This window comes from Hypanus sabinus, chromosome 25 (genome assembly GCF_030144855.1).
Source record: "Hypanus sabinus isolate sHypSab1 chromosome 25, sHypSab1.hap1, whole genome shotgun sequence".
Taxonomy (NCBI): domain Eukaryota; kingdom Metazoa; phylum Chordata; class Chondrichthyes; order Myliobatiformes; family Dasyatidae; genus Hypanus; species Hypanus sabinus.
In genome coordinates this window covers 3,678,150-3,704,334 of record NC_082730.1, presented here as the reverse complement: position 1 = coordinate 3,704,334, position 26,185 = coordinate 3,678,150, and the positions used below count along the sequence as shown (strand labels likewise).

General features: G+C 44.9%; 1 protein-coding gene across 1 annotated transcript in view; it reads left to right on the top strand.

The window, feature by feature from the left end:
• LOC132380942 (uncharacterized) overlaps positions 1–26,185 on the top strand; it is a 46,145-nt gene that overhangs the window by 2,198 nt on the left and 17,762 nt on the right. Inside the window, exon 2 of the mRNA XM_059949924.1 lies at positions 19,767–20,087. Within this exon, the coding sequence (XP_059805907.1) occupies positions 19,767–20,087 (321 nt within the window). The remainder of the gene's footprint in view (positions 1–19,766; positions 20,088–26,185) is intronic.

Below are 26,185 nucleotides of genomic sequence, written 5' to 3'. Positions count from 1 at the left end.
AGCCAGTGTCAAGTTGAGTTTATTGTCATTTAACTATATCCATGTAGACCGTCAAACAAAACAATGTTTCTCTGGAGCAGGGTATAAAGCACAAAAGTACAATTAACACTCATATAATACACAATAACTTTGGAAAATAAGAATTTAATCTACAAATGAATTAAGCATAAATAAATAAAGTAATGGCACACATTAAATATTAAAAGGTACAGAACAAGTTAGTAGTGAAACATTAGATGTGATGTGGCAGGGAGTTCAGAAGCTGTTTACCCATTCTGACTGTTCTTGTTTTTATGCACCGAAGGCTCCTGCCTAATGGTGTAAAGTCAAAGAGGAAGCTGGGTGTATGGGTGGGATCCTTGATAATATTAATGGCCCTGCATATGTAGCTCAGAAGGTGTGCCAAACACATTCATCGGCATCCCGTCTATTTGTGTCATCACTTTTAGTGAACAGTGTATTGGTATCCCTAGATCTCTCTGTTCTACAACAATCCCAAGGGCCGTCCCATTTACTCTTTAATTCCTGCCCTGGTTGAAGTTACCAAACTGCAGTCCTTTGCATTTCTTCAAATTTGGTCCACTCACTCCAGTTGATCACGATCTGGTAATCATCTTCACTGTCCGCTATCCCACCAATTTTAATGTCATCCACAAACTTTCCAAACATGCCAACACCATACTCACGGAAATAATTGATATAGGTGATGAACAATAAAAGACCCAGTACCGACCCCTGCAACACACCAGAGGTAACCGGCCTCCAGTCTGAAAAACAACCCTCCACCAACACCCTCTGACTCCTTCCAATGTGCCAGTTTTGTATCCAAGTGGCAAGCTCTTGCTGGATCTCACATAAGCTAATGACAAAGCACATAAACGTTGAAGGAACTCAGCAATTCAGGCAGCGGCAAATGAGGGGAATAAACAGTTGGTGTCAAACTGAAACCATTCATCAGGACTGGAAAGGAAGGTAGGGGGAGCCAGAATAACAAGGTTGGGGGGAGGAGAAGGACTATAACCAAGCAGGTAATCGCTGAGAGCAGGTGAGGAGCATTTGGTGGGGGGGGGGGGGGTCTGAATAAAGAAGCTGAACCATCTCTGACATCTCAATCCCCTTTCTCGATTGCTCTGTTCCATCTCTGGAGATAGGCATCTTGTACAAGCCTACTAACTTTCAGTTATCTTGACTATACCTCTTCTCAGCCCTACCTTATAAAAACACTATTCCCTTCTCTCAGTCCCTCTGCCACCACTGCACCTGTTCTCAGGAGGAGGTTTTCCATTCTAGAACAGCTGAGATGTCCTACAAAGAATTGTGATTCCCTTCCACAGTAATTGACGCTGCTCTCACCTGCATCTCCTCAATTTCTCACGTGATCATCCCATTGTCATAACAGGGATAGGGTTAATCTTGTCCTTACCTATCAGGCACAATCTTCTGTATCCAGCACATTATTCTCCAAAATTCCCCCATCTACAACACGATCATACCATGAAGCAAATCTTTGCTTACCACCACTCTCCACTTTCCATAATGATCACTCTCTACGTGACTTCCTTGTCCACTTGTCTCTCTCCAATGATTCCCCTCCTGGCATATAATCTTGTAAGTGTACACCTGCCTCGACACCTCCTCCCTCACCACATTTCAGGACCCTAAATAGTCCTTCCTGTTGGAACAACACTTCGTCTGCAAATCTTTTGGTGTCATCTATTGCATGGTGTTCTCCCATTATAGTCTCCTCTGCATCAACAAGATCCCACACTGACTGGGGGACTGCTTCATCAAGCGGATTCGCTGTGTTTGCTGCAAAATACAAGATCACCCATTACAATCTGACTTCCCTTCTCATTCTGTCTATAGCCTCCTGTACTCCACAATGAGGCCAAACTCAGGTAGGATAGCCTTCAACCTGATATTATGAACATTGATTTCTCTGTCCATAATTAAACTCTTCACCCCCTTCTCTTTTTCCATTCCCCATTCTAATTCCCTCTCACCCCATCTCTTCTCCTCTCCTGCCCATCATCTTCCCATGGTTCCCCTCCACCATTCCATTCTTCTGTGGCTAGTGTTCTCAGAATCAACACTAGGTGTATTATCACGGACATAAATAATGTAATTTGTTGTTTTGTGGCAGCAGTACAGTGCAATACATGAAATAGACAAAGAATTTTCAGAATAAATGCATATCAAAATGAAATAACTTGTACAAAAAAGGAGAGTCGAAATAGAGAGGTCGTGTTCATGGCTTCACTTTCTGTTCAGAAATCTGATGACAGAGGGGAAGAAGCTATTCATAAAGTGTTGAGTGTGTGTCTTCAGAATCCTGTACCTTCTCTCTGCTGGAAGCAATGAGAAGAGGGCATGTGCTGGGCTTTGCTTTTTGAAGGTGTCCTCAATAGTGCTTAGGCTAGTGTCCATGATGGAGATGGCTAAATTCACAACTTTCTGCAGCTTCTCCAATCCTGTACAGTGGCCCTTCCATATCATACAGTGATGCAGCCAGTTAGAATGCTCACCATGTCCCACCTGTAAACATTTGCAAGAGTCTTTGGTGACATATCAAATCTCCTCAAACTCATAATAAAATATTTCTACTGCTGTGCCCTCTTTGTAATTGTATTAATATGTTGGGAGGAGGATAGATCTTCTGAGATCTATCCTATTCCTTCTTCTGTCCTATCATCTCACAGATTCTAACTTCATTTCCCCTGCCCCAGCCACCCATCTTCCCTCTCACCTAGTCTCATCCATCAGCTGCCAGCTTGTGCTCCTTCACCTGTCCCACCTTCTTATTGTGGCTTCTGTCTCCTTCCTTTCCAGTCTTGCTGAAGTTTCTCAGTCTGAAATTTTGACTATTTATTCCCCTTCATAGATGCTGCTTGACCTGCTGAGTTCCACCACTATTTTTTGCATGTTGTTCATTCAAGATTGCCAGCATCTGCAGAATCCTTTATGCCCATGTGTTCCAAATTTCCAGATTAATTTACAATGCAGAACATTGTCAAATGTCTTCTAAACTCCACCTAGACAATTCCAACCATTCTGCCTCTCAGTTGCCTCTTCAAAAAGCTCAATCACATCTGTGAGACACAAGATTGCAAGCACGTAACTATGCTAAATTATCGCTTATCAGTATTTGCTTTTCCAAATGCAGGTAGATCCCTGTGCCTCAGAGTCCTCTCCAATAATTTTCCCACCAATGCTTGACTCACCACCTCAGTCCCTGGCTTTTCCTTGTAGTCTTTCTTCAGTAAAGGCAGTAACACTCTCCAGTCTTCCGGTATTTCATTTATTGTTACCGATAGTATAAATATCACTTCCAGGACTCCAGTAACTTTTTCAAACTTCCCGACAGTATCCGAGGATGCACTTGATTGACTTCAGGAATTACATGAAACTTAAGACTGCCAGCGATGTGACAATGTTCCGAGACATCACCATTTTTTCCTGTATTCCCTACTTTCCATTACCTTCACTATGATAAATTTCAAAGGAAATACTAACTTAAGACACCGCCCATTTCCCAAGGCTCGCATATGGATGACTGTATTGAACTTTAAGGTGCTGTGTTATATCCATAGTTAACTCTTTACTCTGAATATACTTACAGATTTTCTTAAATTTCTCCTTTATCTTTTCAGACATGCTGTATCTCTTTGCTCTTTTGATTTCCCTCTGATGTACCCCTGCATCTATTATACTCTTCAAGTAATTCCCTTGATCCCAGTTATTTTCTTTTACTTGACCTTAATATCCCTCATGAACCAGCTTTCCCTGAAACCTCTGCCACCTTGCATTTCAATCTGATATGAACATGCTGGCCGTCTTAATTTTAAGTCACTCCCACAAGTCTGACGTATCTTTACCTTCAAGCAGCTTCTCCCAGTCAAACTTTGAGGTCTCTGTTTAAAAGTTCAAAGTAAATTTTATTATCAAAGTACATATATGTCACCATGGACAGATTTGAAATTCATCTTCTCAGAAAAGCTATAGAATAGTAATTTTAACATTCAATGGAAGATCAACCAGAGTGCAGAAGGCAACAAACCGTGCAAATGTAAATATAAATAAATAGTCATTATTAACAAGAGCACGAGGTAATGAGATAAAGAGTCATTGAAGTTAGACTATTGGTTGTAGGAGCATTTCAATGACGGGGCATGAGTGTAGATATCCCCTTTTATTCAACAGCCTGATGGTTGAGGGTAGTAACTGTTCTGAGTGATGTGGGTTCTGAGGCTCTTGTGCCTTTCTGCGTGATGACAGCAGCAAAAAGAGAGCATGATCTGGGTGGTGGGGATCTCTGATGATGGATGCTGCTTTCCTACGACAGTGTTTCATGTGGATGTACTCATTATTTGGGAGGGCTTTACTCATGATGTACTGTTTTGAGTCCATTTCCTTTTGTAGGATTTTCCATTCAAAGCCTGTTCCATTCTATACCAAAGAAAATTGGGTTTGGTTTAATTTCAGACTAATTTAGGTCTATCGGCTTGTGTTTGTTGAGGGGAAAATCCGTCCACCCGTCAAACTGTGTCTCCTGTTTGTGTAGATGCTGTGTAATGCACACTGGTACAAACTCACACATACAATATCAGACAGGACACAATGTACGTTTTACAGTTTACACTTTACAAATCTTACTGGAACTAGGTAATTAATAGTGATACAATATAAAAAAGAAAGAAAAGGGCACCAAAACTTATCAGAGTTCAATCAGTTCATGCACAATCATTGGAGCTCAATTATCAAAGCCTTCCGTCCACCATTCAATCTTTTCCGAACTCCTCAACCTGCCACCTGGGACCAACCTCGATGGTCAACCAGAACACCCTTCCTCTCCGGTTCTCCTCCTGAAAACCCTGCACACTGACTCCAGGATCCCAGACATACAGATAGAATAATATCGCTTCCATTTGTTATTTCCTCCGTGATCAATAATTATAACCCAAGCATTTCAACTAAGCAGAGCATTACATCATCAGTTACATACAATGAAGCCATTTTGTTATAATGCTACGAGAAGCCATTTTATATATGCAGTTAACAGTTAACATTACAATTAATAGTATGAGAACCCTACATTCTTACCCCACCAAATTAAGTCATGCCCTCATGACGTTCAGATAATTTGCCAACTCTTCCTGCAGAACACACAGCCCAATCCAAATGCAGAAAGCAGTGGCCGAACTCCCCAAAACAGTGGTGATCACACCCTGTTCCCCAGGTGCTAGAGGCCAACCTATCTGGGGGGCGCCTACTTCTCTGAGATCTGTGCATGCCCTTTTCTAACTCCTCCACATCGGACAATACTTGAGACTCGTGGGAACTATGACGCAAACCCTTCTGCGAGCGTTCACCCAAGCCCCTCTGCACCTCGGAACCTGCTATCTCTCATTCGGGTCCCACATCCTCCCCTCTAGCACTCGGTGGTACCTCCAACTTCTCATCACTACCCCCCCCCCCTTACCCAGTCTAACCCAGTGATGAAAGGGTCAGGGGTCTCCTCCTCCATCATGTGGACATCAGCTAACAGAAGCATGCACTAATCTTCCAAGTCATCATTCTCTGAGTCAATATCCCTCACAGGGACTGGACCCGGGCCCTCTTCTCCCAAGCTGGGCTTTTCCTCCACCCTGCGTGGACACAGAGTCCTGGTACGAGGTGCAGCCAGCACCTCGGGCTCCCAATCTACCGTACATCTCGCCCCAGGGGCAACAGGTAATTCTGATAGAGCATCTTGACAGGCCCCTTCCCATCCTGGGGCTGCACTCGGAGAACTGGTAAGTTGGGCAAATGTCTCTCCACCACATAGGGTGTGCCTGCCCAGTGATCAGCCATCTTGTGCTTCCCAAGCAATCCCATATTCCTTATGAGGGCTCGATCTCCCAGCAGGAGTTGGGAGAACTTCACCTTCTCGTCATACCTCTTCTTATTGCCCTGATTCTTCTTGGTGGCCGCCTCCCTAGGCAACTCATAAGCTCTTTGTAGTTCTTTCTTCCTATCAGACACATACTTCAAGTAGGGCTTCGGCAATGCTTCACCCAAAGTATTGTAACAGTGAACCAGATGTCCAATATGTTGACTCCATCGGCTCTTTTTGCTAATCTCCAGAGTTCTGAGCATGTCTAGCAACGTCCGATTAAACCGCTCCAGCTGGGGATCACCCTGTGGATGACAGGGCATGGTCTTCGTTTTCTCAACCCCCAACATACCCAGTAGCTCGTAGATGAGCTTACTGTCAGAGTCCTGTCCCTGGTCACTATGTATCTGCTGGGGAAGGCCATAATGCATAAAATACTTCTCCCACAGCACTTTTGCCACCGCAGTTGCCCTTTGATCCTTGGTAGGGAATGCTTCAGCATGCCTGGTGTCGTGGTCTGTGATGACTATGACATTCCCCGTATTGCTGGCATTGGGTTCTATGGCCTAGAAATCCATACACACCAGGTCCTACGGCCCCTCACTTTGCAAGTGTGACAACGAAGCAGCCTGCACAGGCAGTGTCTTCCGGCGTATGCAGTGAATGCACGACTTGCATTACTCTTCCACCTCTGTCTTAATTTGGGGCCAGTAAAACCAGTCCTTGAGCAATCCATAGGTCTTCTCCACCTGGAAATGTCCAGAACCATCATGCAGGGACTTCAAAACAATCTTCCGATACTTCTCAGGCAGGACCAACTGCCAACACCGAAGTTGGTCCAGGTGTGAAGTTACCCGATATAAATACTGTTTCCTTAACTTCAACCGGGGCCAATCCCTCAATAACAGAGGCACTGAAGTGTGTTTCATCTTCTCCACCCGCGCCACACCCCTTTTCCACCATGCACCAAGCATGCCAATGCCCGGGTCATCTCGCTGAGCAGCTGCCACTTCCCCCAGACTTAATTCCAGGAACTGCTTAGTCTTCATTGCAGTCAGATCACAGTAAACTGGGGGTAGGGCATCATCAGAAGCTCCCAATGGGTCCACTGCTCGCTCTGGCCTCACCCTTTCCTCAGCCTTCACAGTGATAGCAAACTGACACATGGCTTTCACACCAGGAGGCAGGAACACTCCCCCACTCCTCGTCCATCTCCTGTTCCGCATGCTTCGGTCGTGATAAAGCACCCACATCGACGTTCCTGCTCCCCGGCCGGTACTTCAGGCTGAAATCATCTACTGACAAGTCCATTAACCACCGATGGCCTGTGGCATCCAGTTTCGCAGAGGTCAGGCTATAAGTAAGCAGGTTGTTGTCTGTCCTGACCTCAAACTTGAACCCGTAGAGATAGTCACTCAGCTTATCTGTCCACTGTCCACTTCAACACCAGGAATTGCAATTTATCGGTGGGATAGTTTCTCTCGGAGGGTGACAAACTCCGGCTGACAAATACGACAGGTCTTAATCCGGTGCCCTGATCTTGATACAAGATGGCCCCTAATCCCTCTCGGCTGCCATCGGTGTGTAGTACATAGGGTAATCGGGGGTCCTCAAAAGCCAGCACTGGTGCCTGGGTCAGCAACTCTTTCAGCGATTTAAAAGCCACCTGGGCTCCAACGGGTTGAGAGATTCTCCAACCTTGCATCTCCCTTTTCCTGTCTTCCCCAAGGGAGGGTAATCACGCAGAAGCTGGTTCAAGGGGTGACTCACCTTGGCGTAGCCCTTCACGAACCTCCAATAATAACCACAGAACCCCAAGAACGAGCACAGAGCACTCACAGTCCGGGGCCTCAGCCACGTGGTCACCGCTTCTATCTTAGCCACGTCAGTAGCAACTCCAAACAGCGAGATTATGTGTCCAACATAACTAACAGATGTCTTGCAGAACCAGCACTTGTCCAGGGAGATCTTTAATCTTTTCTCCTTCAGTCGACTTAGCACCTTCAGTAGCCTCACTTCGTGTTCTTCTAAGGTGTCTCCAAACACTAACAAATCATCCAAATACACCAACACTTCAAGTAAATTCATATCCCCCACTATCTTCTCCATGACCCTCTGGAAGGTGGCAGGGGCTCCCAATATGCCCTGGGGCATCCTTTCAAACTGGAAAAACCCCAGAGGGCATATAAATGTTTTCTTCACTTTGTCCGGCTCACTCATTGGGATCTGGTCATATCCACTGCTCAACTCCAGCACACTGAACCACTTCGCTCCACTCACACAGGCCAAAGTATCTTTGACCATCGGGACCGTAATCTGGTCAGGGACAGTGCGCCGGTTCAATGTCCTATAGTTCACACATACGCGTACCTTTCCGTTCTTCTTCCGGGCCACTACTATTGAGGACACATAGGGGCTTTGGGACTCAGTGATGATTCCAGCTTCCTTCACCTTGCACAAGTGCTGCTGCACGTCTCCCACATCTGCGGTCAGTCGCCCCGACCTCTCTCTGAACGGGGTGTCCTCAGTCACTCGGATGTTATGGCGAGTGCTCTTGGAGCAACCCACATCAAACTCACCAAGAGAGAAAACATCTTCCAGCTTCGACATCTTCTCCACCAGCCTGCGCTTCCACTCCGGCGGCATAGGAGAGTCCCCAAAGTTAAAGGCCTCAGTGGTCAGCTTTCCTCTGTTTTCCGACCCTTCCCCCCACCCCCCCCAGTAGTCCTCACAGGGGTGCTAGACATTACCGTCACCGGGAATAAACGTGCCAGCGTCATCCCTTTCCTAAAGGTGATTTCTCTGTTTGTAGTGTTCCTGACACTCATGACTATCCGCCTTGCCTGTACCAATGAGGGCCTCTGCATTTTGGGCCTCACCAGCACCCCAGCTGGAAATTGTATGCCCCCCTCGTCGCCATCAGGCACTCTGGGAAATCTGGGGGGTCCCATCACTCTCGCTACTTTCCCAGGCCTTACTATCACAGGCTTGAACTGAGTGCACCACACAGTCCATGTAACCATATAACAATTACAGCATGGAAACAGGCCATCTCAGCCCTTCTATTCCGTACCAAATGCTGACTCTCACCTAGTCCCACCTAACCGCACTCAGCCCATAACCGTCCTTTCCTTTCCTGTCCATATACCTATACAATTTTTTTTTAATGACAAAATCGAACCTGCCTCTACCACTTCTACTGGAAGCTCGTTCCACACAGCTACCACTTTCTGAGTCCTTTGTTTAAATTCAGTCTGCAGCACAGGGCAGCGCCTCAAAAGCAGCATGAACCATTGGGTGAACAGCCCGGGTCACCAAACAGTTCTCACTCGCCCGCTCCTGGCAGGCCCCCATGAGCCTCCACACCCCAGGGGTGTTGGTCCCCACCAGAATTGAAGCACCCTCTGTCTCAACTGGGTCCAGACAAGCCAGCACTAACGTTTCCAAAACTTCAGACACTCCCACATTGGCTTCTGAAAACTCCAGTTTCACTGACAAATACCCATCATACGGATAATCCCTAGTACTGATGCCCCAAATCTCCAGTACACGGAATGGGGTCAATGGCAAATGCTTTAAGTACTGGTTGTAAAACAAATGGTATAGTAGCATGACCTGCGACCAGGTGCCGAGTATAGCTTTAGTATATATTCTCTTTCTCTGTAGCAACATGCTAGAGGGGGGTCCCACTAATCCTTCCGGAATCGATTCATTTGATTTCGGGGGTCCCTTGGTTCATTGCTGGGAACGTGTTCCCCAAAAGACACTAGGCTGTTCCCTCACTGGGTCCTCTCTAAGTTTCCTGACACCTCTCCCTTCTTAGATACACAAGGACTTGCCCTTCCAGAGGATTCCTGGCCACTCACATTCCTGCTGGAAGTGGCCCTACTCTCCGCAATTATAGCACACCCCCTGCCTTTCACAGTCTCTCTGGAAGTGCCCCTTTTCCCCACAGTTATAGCAAATGCTACCAGCCGTCCCGCTTCTCGCAGACCTCCTGCTACTCACAGCACCCTGTGCTGTCAGTCCTCTAGGTGGGGGGGAAACGAAGCCCTCCCTACCGACCCATCAGTCCTCAGCTCGGCCACCACCTCCTTTATCAGTTGCCAACTGGAGCTGGCTCCTCTCCCATTCCCACCGGGGGCTACAACTGAGGATCTCACCCTGTTGACAGAGTCCGCCCACTTAACAACTGCAACTCTACCCATGTCTCATAATCCTTTTCACCCTCGGGAGTGGTTGTTATCCCAGAGAAATCTTCTGGTGGGGCCCGTCTACCCTTCTCACCAAGGAGGTAAGTGCAGAGGCCAACTCAGAACTCTTGCCTTTCACTATGGAATGGGAACAGACCAACTTTCCCAAATCTCACCACTCCTTCCCTTCATCCTGCAGCACCGAAAGAATCTGTTCTCTAGGATCTCCTCCCACCTCTGCTGGCAACTCTGCTCACTGAGCTTTGGCCCCTCCCTCCCTGACACTCTGCAGATGCCATGGCCCCGCCCCTCTGGGGACGTCAATCTCCTCTGGTAACTCCACCTGTTATGTTCTCATTCATCTGCACTAACATTATATCCGTACCTGCCTCAAAATCAAACTTCCGTGATACAATTTCCACTTTGTCAAAAGTTTTAACCGCACTCAAACCTCAAAATAGCACTTCATCTGGTACACTAGTCTCCATCCCCCTCAACACTCACGCATTGCTCTCTGCAACCTTCACAGCTGCATACTATTGCTGAAAAGCAGCTGCCACCATCCCAACTGTATTTTATTTAAGCAGAGTGATCACACAGCATCCACAGAATTCTATCCCAGATGAGCCCCCTCAAATGTAACACTTAGAGCTAGTGGCTTTTGTTTGTCCAGGGGAAATTGTTTGAGAAAACTTTTCTGGATACAACTAATTCAAACTCATCCAAACCTTTAACACTATGGTAGTCCCAGTCAATATTACGGAAGTTAAGAATGCCGACCACTGAAATGCAGTTGTTCTTTCACATTTACCTGTGATCTCCCTACATATTTGGTCCTGTAATCCCCACAGACTACTTGAGGCCAATAGTACAATTCCATCAAAGTTATTACCTTCTTCTGATTTCTGAATTCTCACTAATAAGAATATCTTCTCCTCTTCAGTGGTGGTGTGAGTGAAGATATTCATTTGGATTGAGGTTCCATCCAGCTTGCCAGTACATTCCTACATTGGGACAAGACTAATTCTGATGGTGTTATACAAGAACTGGCTGTGGTGGACCAGGAGAGGTTGTTTGACAGTAAAAAGAAGTCTGACAAGTGAGAGCCTTGTAGAAAAAAAGGTAATGAGAGTTCAGAGAGAGTATACTCCTGTTAGAGTGAAGGGGAAAATATTCTAAGGTTAATGAATCTTGGTTGAAGAGGGATATTGAGGCTCTGGCAAAGAAAAATGAGGAAGTATAGGTTGGGATCAGGTGAATCACTTGAGGAGTAAAAGGGATATAGGAGAACACAAGAAGGAATCAGGAGGGTAAAAGGACAGCACTGGCAGATGAGATTATCCTAAAATATTCTCCAATTAAGTTAAGAGCAAGGGTAACTCAGGGGATAATAAGGAATAATGTGACCATCTCCCTGTGGAGCCACAGGAGATGGGTGAGGTCTGAAATGAATACTGCTCATTTGTATTCATTGCGGAGAAATTGGCAAATTGGTTTATTATTGTTACACATACAAATGTGAAAACTTGCCTGGATACTCTTCATACAGCTCAGTTCATGACAAGTGCATTGAGATGGTAAAAGAAAAAACAATAACAGAATACAGAATTAAGCGTTACACTTACAGAGAAGTGCAGTGCAGGTGGACAATAGAGGCCAATGTCAAAGCAAGGTAAATTGTGAGATCAAGCTGTAATTTTATTATAACTGGAAACTGTTCTAAGGTCTGATAGAAACTGGGGAATGGCGAGCTGGAGATACGTCTCTACCAAAGGAGGTGTGAGGTGTTTCTTCCCTCCACTGGCCTGCGGGTGAATCTTGGATAAACTGTCGCATCTGGAAAGCGACCATACCACCCTCCCCCACCACCCCTGCCCTGATCAGGTTTTTGTGAAGCTATGGGAGCAGGCGAAGGTTGGTCATTTGAGCAGCTGGTGCATAACACAAGTCCTGGTTATGTGACCACTAACTCTAGCAGACAATCTCTGAAGCATATTGATAATGGATGGCATCACCTATCTTGTAAAGACACTGTCCAGAAGAAGCCAATGGCAAGCCACTTGTGTAGAAAATATTGGCAAGAACAATCACGGTCAAAAACCATGATCACCCACATCATACAACACAGCACTTAGTGATGATATAATGATATTGATGACAGAAGCTGTCCTTTAGCCTAGTGATATGGTTTCTTGGGCTTTTATTAACTGCCTGATTTTGAGCGGGGGGATTGTGGTGAAGAGAGAATGTCTGAGCTGAGTTGGCGGCTTTATGGAGGCAGCAAGAAATGTAAACAGAGTTTATGGAGGGGAGTGTGGTTTCCATCATAAACTGAGACATGCCCACGGTTATCTGCAGTTTCTTTCACTCATAAACAGAAAAGTTCCCTTATCAAGCAGTGATGCATCCAGATCAGATACTTTTTTAATTTCAGTAACAAAACTTGGAGAGGGGAAAATTCCAAAAGATTTTTAGTCTCTTACGGAAATAGAGGAGTTGGTGAGCTTTCTTGGCCATTATGTCCACGTGGTTAGAACAAGACAGGATGTTGATGTTCACTCCTAGGAACTTGGTCTCAACTTCCTCAACCTCTACATCATTGATGCCGTATGTACACTGCTTCATCCTGAAATCAATGAACAACTCTTTTGTTTTGATGGCATTGAGGGATTGGTTGTTGTTATAACAGCATTTCGCTTAGCGCTCTGTCTACTTCCTGTACACAGATAAGTACAAAGTGTTGTAGTTTGGGAAGTTAAACCAGACCATAATATATACAGCAAAAGGCAGGCCTTGGACAGTGCTGTAGAACAGAGAGAGCGAGGGGTACAAAGCTAGAGCTCCTTGAAACTGGCAGCAGTACGGGATAACAAAGAAAGCATTTGGCACACCTGCCTTCATCAGTTGGATCACTGAGTGCACGAGTTGGGATATCATGTTAAAACTGATATAGATGCGAATGACCTTGGTGTTGTTAAGGCTTCATAAAGACTGGCGAGGCCTCACATGGAGTATTCTGCACAGTTTTGGGCCTCTTTCCTAGGAAAGCATGCGCTAACGTTGGGGAAGGTTTATAGGAGACTCACAAAAATGATTTTGGGATTGAAAGAGTTTTCATCTGAGGAGCATGTGATGGCTCAGGGCCTGTACTCACTGGAGTTTAGAAGAATAAAGGGGAACGCATTGAAACCCATCTAATGTTAAAAGGCCTCAATAACATGGATGCAGAGAGGATGTTTCTTATTGTGAGGGAGCCTAAGACCAAATAATACAGCCTGACAATTGACAGACATCCATTTAGAACAGAGATGATGAGCAATTCCTTTAACCAGAGAGTGGTGAATTTGTGGAATTTAATTGCCAGAGGTAGCTGTGGAGGCCAAGTCATTGGATAAATTAAAAGTGGAGGTTGATAAAATCTTGATTAGCCAGGGCATGAAACGATACAGGAAGTTGGGTGAAGAATGGGGCGGTGGAAAATCAATTAACCATGATGAAATAGTGAAGCAGACTCAGTGGGCTGAATAGCCTAATTCTGCTCCTATATCTATGGTCTTGTGGTCTTACGGTGTGTAGTCCTGATCACCGAGGTACAGGGAAAGATGTCATTAAATTGAAAAGGTGCAGAATGCATTTATGGAGGTGTTATTAGAACTGAAGGGTTGGAAACATAGAAACAGAAAATCCTGGAGTTCAAAAGGGATTTTGTTGTTTCTTCGTATCTGGGTTCAGTGCACACCATGACACTGGATATTCTCTCTTCACAGAATCAGGTTTTTTTCACCAGCATGTGACGTGGAATTTGTTAACTGAACAGTGGAGGTTCAATGCAATGCATAATCTAGCAGAGAAAAATATAAATTGTAATACAAATAATAATAAATAAGCAAGTAAATCACTTACCATATACGTGTATTGAATAGAATAAAAACATGCAAGAACAGAAATACTGTGTATTAAAAAATGTGAGGTAGTGTCCAAAGATTCAATGTCCATTTAGGAATCGGATGGCAGAGGGGAAGAAGCTGTTCCGGAATCACTGAGTGTGATTCCCCTCTCCCATATGACAGCAGACATGACAGACACATCTAACCAGGCTAAAAGAAGGCTATCACAAGAGTTACGATCAAGATAAAATTTGTTGATGCTGGAAATCCAAGCAACACACAGAAAATGTTAGAAGAACTCAGCAGGCCAGGCAGGATCTACACAAAATACTGGAGGAAATCAGCAGGGAGTTCCTCCAGCATTTTGTGTGTGTGTATTACAAGAGTTATCAGACTCTTACATGAATACCTTGCACGCTGAAAGATGAGCTCCAGGTCACCCTATTGTTGGATCATGATTCATCTGCGATCCAAAGGTTCTTTGTAAATCAAGAATAAGGCATAAAACGTTGGTTATGATCAATTTGTTAAGGGCTACAAGAGCAAAATAATAATTAAAAGAACAAAAAGACCAACCAAAGGAAGTTGTTGTGGTCTTATACTCAGACTAGAGTATAACAATTCATAACAATTACCCTACAAAATAGCAAGAGATATGTAGCGTGACAAATGCTACTGAAAACAAATATTTATGAATCAACTGTGCCATATTACTGGAAAATTCACAGAACTATTTTATGGATGCATGTGATTATCTATAAATACAAGCAAGCATGTGATTAAGTTAAACCACAAGAATGTTTACAATTCTACATCCTAATCGAACATTTCCCTATTGGATTCTAAATCACACATTTACATAGACATAAAAATATAGAAAACCTACAGCAAATCATAGGCCCTCTAGCCCAGAAAGCTGTGCCGACCATGTTCTTACCTTAGGGTTACTCATAGCCCTCTATTTTTGTAAGCTCCATGTACCTATCCAGGAGTCTCTTAAAAGACCCTATCATATCCGCCTCTTCCACCATCGCCGGCAGCCCATTCCACACACTCACCACTCTCTAGGTAAAAAATTTATCCCTGACATCTCCTCTGTACCTATTTCCAAGCACCTTAAAAATTTGCCCTCTCGTGTTAGCCATTTCAGCCCTGGGAAAAAGCCTCTGACTATCCACTTGATTAATGCCTCTTATCATCTAGTACACCTCTATCAGGTCACCTCTAATCCTCCAAGGAGAAAAGGCTGAGTTCGCTCAAACCTATTCTCGTAAGGCGTGCCCTCCAGTCCAGGCAACATCCTTGTAAATCTCGTCTGCTCCATTTCTATAGTTTCCACATCCTTCTGGTAGTGAAGTGACCAGAAATGAGCACTGTAGTCCAAGTGGGGTCTGACCAGGGTCCTATAGAGCTGTAATATTACCCCTCTGCTCCTAAACTCAATCCCACGATTGATGAAGGCCAATGCACCGTATGCTTTCTTAACCACAGAGTCAACCTGCACAGCAGCTTTGAGTATCCTATGGACTCGGATCTGAAGATCCCTCTGACCCTCCACACCACCATGAGTCTCACCATTAATACTATGTTTCGCCATCATAATTGACCTACCAAAATGAACAACCTCACACTTACCTGGGTTGAACTCTATCTGACACTTCTCAGCCCTGTTTTGCATCTTAGCAATGTCCTGCTGTAACCTCTGACTGAGCTCCACGTTATCCACAATACCCCTAACCTTTGTGTCATCAGCAAATTTACTAACATATCTCACCCCTTCCTCATCCAGGTCATTTATAAAAATCATGAACAGTAGGGACCACAGAACAGATCCCTGATGCACTCCACTGATCACCGACCTCCATGCAGAATATGACCAATCTACAACCACTCCACAAAGCAATGTCCCCTTGGATCCCATGCCTCCATAGTTTCTCAATAAGACGCATGGGGTACTTTATCAAATGCCTTGTTGAAATCCATATATGCTGCATCTACTGCTCTACCTTCATCAATGTGTTTAGTCACATCCTCAGAAAATTCAATCAGGCTCATAAGGCATGACCTGCCTTTGACAAAGCCATGCTGACTATTTCTAATCATATTATGCTTCTCCAAATGTTCATAAATCCTACCTCTCAGGATCTTCTCCATCAACTTACCAAACCACTAAAGTAAGACTCACTGGTCTATAATTTCCAGGGCTAACTCCAGTCCCTTTCTTGAATAATGCAACAACATCCACAACCATCCAATCCTCCAGAACCTCTCCCGTCCTCATTGATGATGCAAAGATTATCAGCAGAGGTTCAACAATCTCCTCCCTCACCTCCCACAGTAGCCTGTGGTCCCGGTGACTTAGCCAACTTGATGCTTTCCAAAAGTTCCAGCAGATCCTCTTCCTTAATATCTATATGTTCAATCTTTACAGTCCACTGTAAGTCATCCCTACAATCACCAAGATCGTTTTCCATAGTGAATAATGCAGCAAAGTACTCATTACGTACCTCTACTATCTCCTCTGGTTCCATTCACAGCTTTTCCACTTTCACACTTGTTTTGTCTTATTCTCTCATGTCTTATCCTCTTCACAAACTTGCAGAATGCCTTAGGGTTTTCCTTCATCTTGTCTGCCAAAGCCTTCTCATGGCCCCCTCTGGCTCTGGCTCTTGAGTAAGAAGGAAGGACTGGATAGACCTGACAATTTTCTTCTGGGGCTTGGGAAGCCGAAGGTGGCCTTGTAGACTTTTACAGAATCATGATTGGTGGAGGGAAAATGTGAAAGGTACTTGATAAGAAGACAGTCGAAAGAAACAGCAGCTAATATTATGTCTGTGTAGGCCACAGACTGTCAGCATTAACAGTGAATTCTTCAGTATCAGGTAAGCTGTTCCTCCTTTGTCCACTGTCTTCACATCTTGATCTGCCTTGATCCACTCGCTATATCTCTTTCCCCTCCTCTAACTTCACCATCTGCCTATCACCTGCACTTTACCCTTCCCCCAATGCCCCCTCTGCCCGCCACACATCCCTCTCTTTAATCAGTGTGCGGCTTCCTTTCCAATCAGATTCCATCATCTTCACCCCTTTGTCACTTCCAACAATCACCTGCCAGATTCTGGTGTCATTCCTTTCCCCATCTGCCTATCACCTCCCCCACAACTCCCCCCAACACCTGGACCCACCCATCACATGGCCATTTGTGTCACTGCCTTCACCCCCAGCCCTGCCGCATCTCCCTACACCGGCCACTTTCACTTCCCTTCAATCCAGATGAAGAATCTCAACCTGAAACATCAACAAGTACATTTCATGTCAGAGAAATGTATACAATATTCATCTGGAAATTCTTTTTCTTCGCAACCATCTACAAAAACAGAGTCCCCAAAGAATGGATGCCAGTTAAACGTTAGAATCTCAAAGCCCCCCCATCTCCCCCTCCCACACACAAGTGGCAGCACAGCAACCATGCCTCCCTCCCCCACTAGCAAAAACAACCCCTCCCTCCCCCACCAGCAAAAACAACCCCTCCCTTCCCGATTAGCAAAACAATGCATCAGTTTCCTCCACTGAGTACTCAGCCATCAACAAAGACACAGACTTGCCGTACCCCAAAGAATAACCATTCACCTGGTATTCAACATTCCACAGGCTCTCTCTCTCCATAATAAGGGAAAAAGATGTGTCTCCATTTCACCGGGAGAGAGGAGACATCATCTGTCCATTTCTCCCCACAGACACTGTCTGACATGCAGAATTCCTCCAGCATTTTCTGTTGCTCCAGAGTCCAGCATCTACACTCTCCTCTGTCTGCTTGATAGGAGATGTTCAAAAGGGTATGGGCCAGATGGAGGCAAATAGGGTCATAGTGTCATAGAGCACAGAAACAGGCCCTAGGCCATGCTGAAACCATTTCAACTGCCTATTCCCATCGACCTGCCCTGGGACCAAACCACTCCATTCCCCTACCATCCCTGTACCGATCCAAACTTTTCTTAAACATTGAAATTGAGCTTGCAAGAACAACCTGTGCTGGCAGCTCATTCCACACTCTCACCATCCTCTGAGTGAAGGAGTTTCCACTCATGTTGCCCTTAAACTTTTCACCTTTCACCCTTAACTCATGACCTCCAGTTTTAGTCCCACACAACCTCAGTGGAAAAAGCCTGCTTGCATTTACTCTGTCTCTAACCCTTATAATTTTGTAATCCTCTAAAACCCCCTTAAACTGGGTGTCTCTGGAAATCTGTCTTGTTAGCCCCTCTCCAACAGCCACAGGATTACGATAAACCCACCTTTCTCTGGCTTCATACATCTAGGGTGTGTACAACTTGTGTCCTGTCAAATCCGTCAGCTTGGGATGTCTCGCCCAGCCAAATCCTGCTTTGTGTGAATGCTGTGTGATTTACTGCCCCCCGCAAAAAATAACAGATCGTACAGTGCATAAAATTAAAAATAAGTATATTTAGGAATGTGAATTTAAACAAGCAGTTATTAAATGGGCTGAAAAAAAGGGCCCAATATTCTTAAGTATTCAAATTCGCACTGACGTTGGAGATGATCTTGAACTCCTCTGTCACTGACACGCTGAGCCTTCCATCTGCATGAAACCACACACCACCTTCCCAACGTCCCTCAGAATCCATCTCGAACAAACTGCTCTCCCATGGGAGAATTGGGTCTTCCTTCTTGAAGCCAATCATCTGCACAAAGCACCTTCTGCAACAGGGATGGCATCCACAGCCATCTTTTCCCGCTGTCTTCTCCCAGCTCCCACCAACAAAAACCTTCAACCCAGCTTTCTCCAGAACCTTTTCCCAATTCCACTCTCCTGATTGGTTGATGGCACATTCCTGAGTGAATAACAAGCCTTTTATCTTAATTCAAACCAAAACAGAACAGACGGTTCTTACAGAACTGCTAAAATGAAATACCTACAGCATAGCATTATACCTCCATCAAATCTACTCTAAATCTTCTACATCCTCAGGAATACAGTCATAACCTATTCAATATTTGCTGATAATTCAGGTCCACCGGACTCAACAATTTTCTCTGTAATGCTTCAAGCTTGTTTACATCATTCCAACAGAGCTGTGAGAACAGCAGTGATTGACCCTGTATTCCAGCACAACAGTGGGGGAGGCAGAGATTGACTTTAGTTTCCAGTTCATAAGTGGAGCAAGAAATGGCTCAGTCTGAGTTCCAGTCTGAGCTGTGATATTGAAAGGCGGTTGTGCAAGGTCATCTCCTGCTTCTGTATCAGTGGAAATATTTCCCAACTCCCATCTCATCATACTGCTGAAACCTCCTATTTGGTGTTACCCGCACTGCTGTGATTGTCCGCTCCCCCCTCCAACCTGTTCACAGAACCTAGGACATGAGCAACAAACCACCTCATCGTCTCCCTCACTCCTCCTTCAGGGATCTGTGGATGTGCCCTACAAGGCCCCACTCCGAGCTCCCTCTGTACATCACACACTTCCATTTATCCCATGTTCCCTCAACATGTTCACCTCCCCAAGCACCACACCCAGACTGGGTCTCATTTTTCATGATGTTGCCCCCATGACCTGCCTTTGATATCCGGCTGCAGGCTGCAACTTCCATCCTCTGGACCGGGTGCAGAGAGTCTTCACTCTGTTCCCCCTTTGAGCTTACTGTGTACTGTTGGAATGGTGGGCTGCTTCTCTCACAGGGCCGGGAGCCAAACAATGAGACCCATCGCCCACTCTTGTAACTCTGATTCTCCCAGTCTGATTCCTCCTCCAGTCACTGAGCTCATCTGCTGACTGTCTGCTCTTGTCTCCTCAGCTGGGACTGGGGCATCCCCTACCACTGTGAATGGAGCTCGGGGACTCTCGGTCTCCTTACCTCCTGAGATCCCAGTCAAACCGGATGTGGCTCAGCTTGTGTGGAGACTGTTGTCACCCAGAAAGAAGATAGTGACATATTCAAACAGGAACAGTGAATATTACGGACCTGAGGAGTACAAGCAACGGATAACTCTTCATCCCGGGACCTTCAGCCTGGAAATCCGTGATCTACAGAGAGAGGACACTGGTGATTATGAGCTGACTGTTACAGCAAGTTCAGGAGCACAGACTCAGAGAGTAATCCGACTGCAGGTGGACGGTGAGTGAGACGCCACAGAGGGGCTCGGGTTTCTTCAGTTGCTGAAACACCCCTGATTAATTGGTGAGGGCAGATCCTGTGTGTTCCCCTGCTTACTGAAACCCACAGACTGCCTGTGTGGAGAGCTGGGCTCACGGTTCCACTGCAGTGGGACTGAGACAGTGTGGGGCTGGGGGACACACCCAGCACATCCCCTAAGATTCAAACAGGGACTGAGAAGAATTAATGGTGACCCTCATTATATTGAGTCCAGAGGAGATCAGCACTTGGGGTGAACTATGGAAGATGTGCTTACAAGTTGAGTGTTTAAAAACCATTTAGATAGGTTCATGGATGAAAGGTGTGGAGTAAAATGAGACTAGCTTAGGACAGCACAGTGATCAGTGAGATGGGCTGAATGGCCTCTTTCCATTACTGTTTCTGTGCTTGACACATGGGAGCCATGAACTGAACAATGGACCCATAAGGTGGGAGGGTCTGTAGAGGGGTGAATGGTCTGTGGGTCACTGTATCCCCAGTTAGAGATCTGGTCTGTCATGTTCAGGGATTCCAGTTATCCCATCAGTTTCCCAGGACACTGCTTGTTAGTTGCCCAGATTGAGCTCAGCAAGGTGTTTATTCCTCAGCCTTCATGCTGTGCTGTGTTGAGTGAGACCCTGTGTATTCATTCAATATAGTGTCCCAGTGAGTGACACAGTACACGGACACAACAGCACACTCACACACAGCAATATGGTTCCTGACTCACTCTGTCAGTAACATTACATTCAAATTAGACTGTAGACTGTAATATCGAAACAGTGAGCTGTTTGTTGGTCTCCTCACTCCCTGTGGAAGGGGCGACACCTCTCTCTCTCTCTGGCATGTTGAAGTGCTGATATGTGGACTGTAGTTTTTGATGGACCTAGATCATGGTCTCTTTGGGGGCTTTGTTATCACTGGCCTGAGGGTGTGTGGGGCTGATGCTTCCTGCTGGAATGTGGGGGGGAGGTTTATGGTTTGCTGTCGCTTGTACATGGGTGGGGTGTGGGGGGCTTTGTGTTTCTAACATTTTTCTGTCAGTCATTCTCTGGGGATTTCCTGTGTTTTGGGGATGTCTGTGAAGAGTGAGAATTTCAGGTTGTATACTGTATACATTCTCTTATATTACAGTGAACCGGTGAACCACTGAAAATAATCTCACCCAGCAACACCCAGCTAGAGTTTGGATGAGAAATATTCTCTCTTCCACCCCAGGGTTAAATGATTCCCATTGGAGGGATAACATAGAAAATGAGAAATAGGAAGAGGAGGCCATTCTGCCCCTCATGCCTACTCCTGTCAGGGCTGGTATGACAGTCTCAGCTCCACTTTCCTGTCTGTTCCCCACACCCCTGACTCCTTATCTCTGTGTGAAATGGGCGGACACTTATTCTGATACCGTGTCCTCATTCTAGATTCCACCCTCTACCCCATGAGGTGGAACATCCTCGTGGCTCTCTCCACTGTTGATTCACTCCAGTCAGGTTCTGTCCTTGACTACTTCACACCTGCACCCAGTCTCAGTGATCATTGCTGTCACTTGGTAACCTTACCAAATAAGGGTATTTACCCCTCTTCATTATTCAGTGAGACAGAGGACACCTAAATATTCTCACCGAGAACTCCAAATTAATTCTGACCTGAAAAGCATGGACCCAAATTCTGTAATGAAGACAGGGAGTTTATTTAGTATCACGCAGAAACAGAGTCAACGCTTAACAATACAATTAGTTACAGTGAGACTCCAGTGTTCTCAATGTCTTGATCAGATCCATTCATAGATCCTGCCGGCTGCTCCATCTACTTCATCCAGATGGCTGCTGATGCTCTGTGGCTCTGCCTTTCCTTGTTTTCTCAGAGGATGTCAGAGGTCATAGATTGTTTTGGTTGAATTAATCAGCTATTGCTGCCTCTCTGACTGAATGCCTGTGACAAGGTGAGTGCTGCAGGGATTTGTGCTAGGTCCATTGTCGTTTGCCATCTGTATCAATGATCTGGATAATAATGTGCTAAACTGGATCAGCAAATTTGCAGATTACATCAAGATTAGGGATGTAGTAGGCAGAAAGGAAGACCATCAGATCTTGCAACGGGGTCTGGACCAGCTGAAAATGAATTGAAAAATGGCACATGGAATTTAATGCCAATAATTGTGAGGTATTTTACTTTGACAGCACCAATCAGGGTAGGTCTTACAATGTGAATGGTATGCCACTGAGGAGTGTGGTAGAATACAGGTCTATAATTCATTAAAAGTGGCGTCAGAGGTAGATAGGGTTGTAAAGAAGAATTTTGGAACATTAGCATTCATAAATCAAAGTATTGAGTACAGGAGTTGGCATGTTAGTTGAAGTTGCATAGAATGTTGATGAGGCCTACTTTATAGAATTATGTGCAGTTTTGGTCACCAACATACAGGAAAGATGTAAATAAGATTGAACGAATACAGAGAAAATTTACAAGGATGTTGCCGGGTCTGGAGAATGTGAGTTATAAGGAAAGATTGAACAGGTTAGGACATCATTCCTTGGAACGTAAAAGAATGAAGGGAGATTTGATTGAGGTATACAAACTTATGAGGGTATAAATAGAGTAAATGCAAGCAGACTTTTTTTCACTGCGGTTGGGTAGGACTACAACCAGAGATCATGGGTTAAAGGTGAAAGGTGAAAAGTTTAGGGGGAACATGAGGTTAAAATTCTTCACAGAGGGTCGTGAGAGTATGAAATGAGCTGTCACCAGAAGCGGTGCATGCAAGCTGAATTTCAACATTCAGGAGAAGTTTGGATAGGTACATGGATGGTACTGTATGATTGGAGTAGACAGTTTAAATGATTTTGGCATGGAGCAGGTGGACCAACGTGCTGTTACTGTGCTGTAATTTTCTCTGACTTTATTACAGTTCTAACCTCTGACATGGTGTCTTTTCTATTTTGTAAATGAATTGTGGACAAGAGTACATGGAAAGGAGGCTGGTTTCCATGATGTACTTAATTGTGTTCACAACTATCTGCAGTTTCTTGCAGTCACATACAAAACAGTTGCCATAACAAGTGTGATACATCCATGATGCTTTCTATGGTGCATCAATAAAAGCTGGGTAAAGGGGACATGCCAATGGTTTTTAGTCTGTTGAAGTGTTGTTCTTTTTTGCGAGCGAGTGGGCTGGGGTCTGTTATTGTTAAAGTTAATTTTTGTGAGTGAGTGGTGTTGGGGATGGTTATTGTCATTTTTTTGCTGTGGAAAAGGGGGGATTTTGGGGTCTCTGACTTGTTTCTTCTCTTTCTTGTGTTGGGGGAAGAGTTGATGGCTTTTCATTCATCAACACTGTTTCTTTCTGTATTTAGTTGCTGTCTGAAGTAGATAAATGTCACAGTTGTATTGTACATACATACTTTAACAATCGTATGAACCTTTGAACCTTTATTGAGTTTGACGAGGACTGTTTATAGGTGGTGTTCAGTCCTGGGAACCTCAGCCATCTCAGCTTCAGCGCTATTGAGGTTAAGGATTGTGTGCAACATTGTCTATCCTCACTCTCCACACCAAACCCCCAACCTTTTGAAGTCAATAGACAATAGGTGCAGAAGTAGACCATTCAGCCCTTTGAGCCTGCACTGCAATTCTGAGATCATGGCTGAACATCTTCTATCAATACCCGGTTCCTGCCTTGTCCTCATATCCCTTGATTCCGCTATCCATAAGATACCTATCTAGCTCCTTCTTGAAAGCATCCAGAGAATTGGCCGCCACTGCTTTCCAAGGCAGTGCATTCCAGACACCCACAACTCTCTGGGAGAAGAAGTTTTTCCTTAACTCTGTCCTAAATGACCTACCCCTTATTCTCAAACCATGCCCTCTGGTACTGGACTCTCCCAGCATCTGGATCATATTTCCAGCCTCTATCTTGTCCAATCCCTTAATAATCTTATCTATTGCAATCAGATCCCCTCTCAATCTCATTAATTCCAGCGTGCACAAGCCCAGTCTCTCTAACCTCTCTGCATAAGACAGTCCTGACATCCCAGGAATTATCCTCGTGAATCTGCGCTGCACTTCCTCTACAGCCAGGATGTCATTCCTTAACCCTGGAGACCAAAACTGTACACAATACTCCAGGTGTGGTCTCACCAGGGCCTGTACAAATGCAAAAGGATTTCCTTGCTCTTGTACTCAATTCCCTTTGTAGTAAAAGCCAACATTCCATTAGCCTTCTTCACTGCCTGCTGCACTTGCTCATTCACCTTCAGTGACTGATGAACAAGGACTCCGAGATCTCTTTGTATTTCTCCCTTACCTAACTCTACACCATTCAGGTAATAATCTGCCTTCCTGTTCGTACCCCCAAAGTGAATAACCTCACACTTATTCACATTAAACGTCATCTGCCAAGTATCTGCCCACTCACCCAGCCTATCCAAGTCACCGTGAATTCTCCTAACATCCTCATCACATGTCACACTGCCACCCAGCTTAGTATCATCGGCAAACATGCTGATGTTATTCTCAATTCCTTCAGCTAAATCGTTGATGTAAATCATAAACAGCTGTGGTCCCAATACCAAGCCCTGTGACACCCCACTAGTCACCACCTGCCATTCAGAGAAACACCCATTCACCGTTACCCTTTGCTTTCTATCTGCCAACCAGTTTTCTATCCATGTCAATGTCTTCCCCCCAATGCCATGAGCTCTGATTTTACCCACCAATCTCCTATGTGGGACCTTATCAAATGTCTTCTGAAAATCGAGGTACACTACATCCACTGGATCTCCCTTGTCTAACTTCCTGGTTACATCCTCGAAAAACTCCAACAGATTAGTCAAGCATGATTTGCCCTTGGTAAATCCATGCTGGCTCGGCCCAATCCTATCACTGCTATCTAGATATGCCACTATTTCATCTTTAATAATGGACTCTAGCCTACTACTGATGTTAGGCTGACAGGACAATAGTTTTCTGTTTTCTCCCTCCCTCCTTTCTTAAAAAGTGGGATAACATTAGCCATTCTTCAATCCTCAGGAAATGATCCTGAATCTAAAAGGAAAATTGGAAAATGATTACCAATGCATCCGCAATTTTAAAGGTCACCTCCTTTAGTACCCTAGGATGCAGACCATCTGGACCTGGGGATTTGTCAGCCTTCAGTCCCATCAGTCTACTCATCACTGTTTCCTTCCTAATGTCAATCTGTTTCATTTCCTCTGTTACCCTACGTCCTTGGTCCATCCATACATTTGGGAGATTGCTTGTGTCTTCCCTAGTAAAGACAGATCTAAAGTCCTTATTAACTTCTTCTGCCATTTTTCTGTTTCCCATAACAATTTCACCCAATTCATTCTTCAAGGGCCCAACATTGTTCTTAACTATCTTCTTTCTCTTCACATACCTAAGAAAGCTTTTGCTATCCTCCTTTATATTCATGGCCAGCTTGCGTTCGTACCTCATTTTTTCTCCCCGTATTGCCTTTTTAGTTAATTACTTTTGTTCCTTAAAAATTTTCCAATCATCTGTCCTCCCACTCACCTTAGCTCTGTCATACTTCCTTTTCTTTAATGCTATGCAGTCTCTGACTTCCTTTGTCAACCACTCTGGCCCCTTTCCCCCCTTTGAATCCTTCCTTCTCTGGGGGATGAACTGATTTTGCACTTTGTGCATTATTCCCAAGAATACCTGCCATTGCTGTTCCACTGTCTTTTCCGCTAGGATATCCATCCATTTAACTTTGGCCAGCTCCTCCCTCATGGCTCCACAGTCTCCTTTGTTCAACTGCAACACTGACACCTCTGATCTGCCCTTATCCTTCTCAAATTGCAGATATAAACTTATCATATTATGGTCACTACTTCCTAATGGCTCCTTTACTTCAAGATCGCTCATCAAATCCTGTTCATCAAATAACACTAAATCCAGAATAGCCTTGACCCTGGTCGGCTCTCGTACAAGCTGTTCCAGGAATGCCCCCCTGACTATAGAATCCCCTATCACTACCGCTCTCTTCTCTTCCCTCCTCCCCTTCCTAGTTGAGGGTCCAACCTCAGTGCCAGAGACAGGACCACTGCAACTTATTCCTGGTA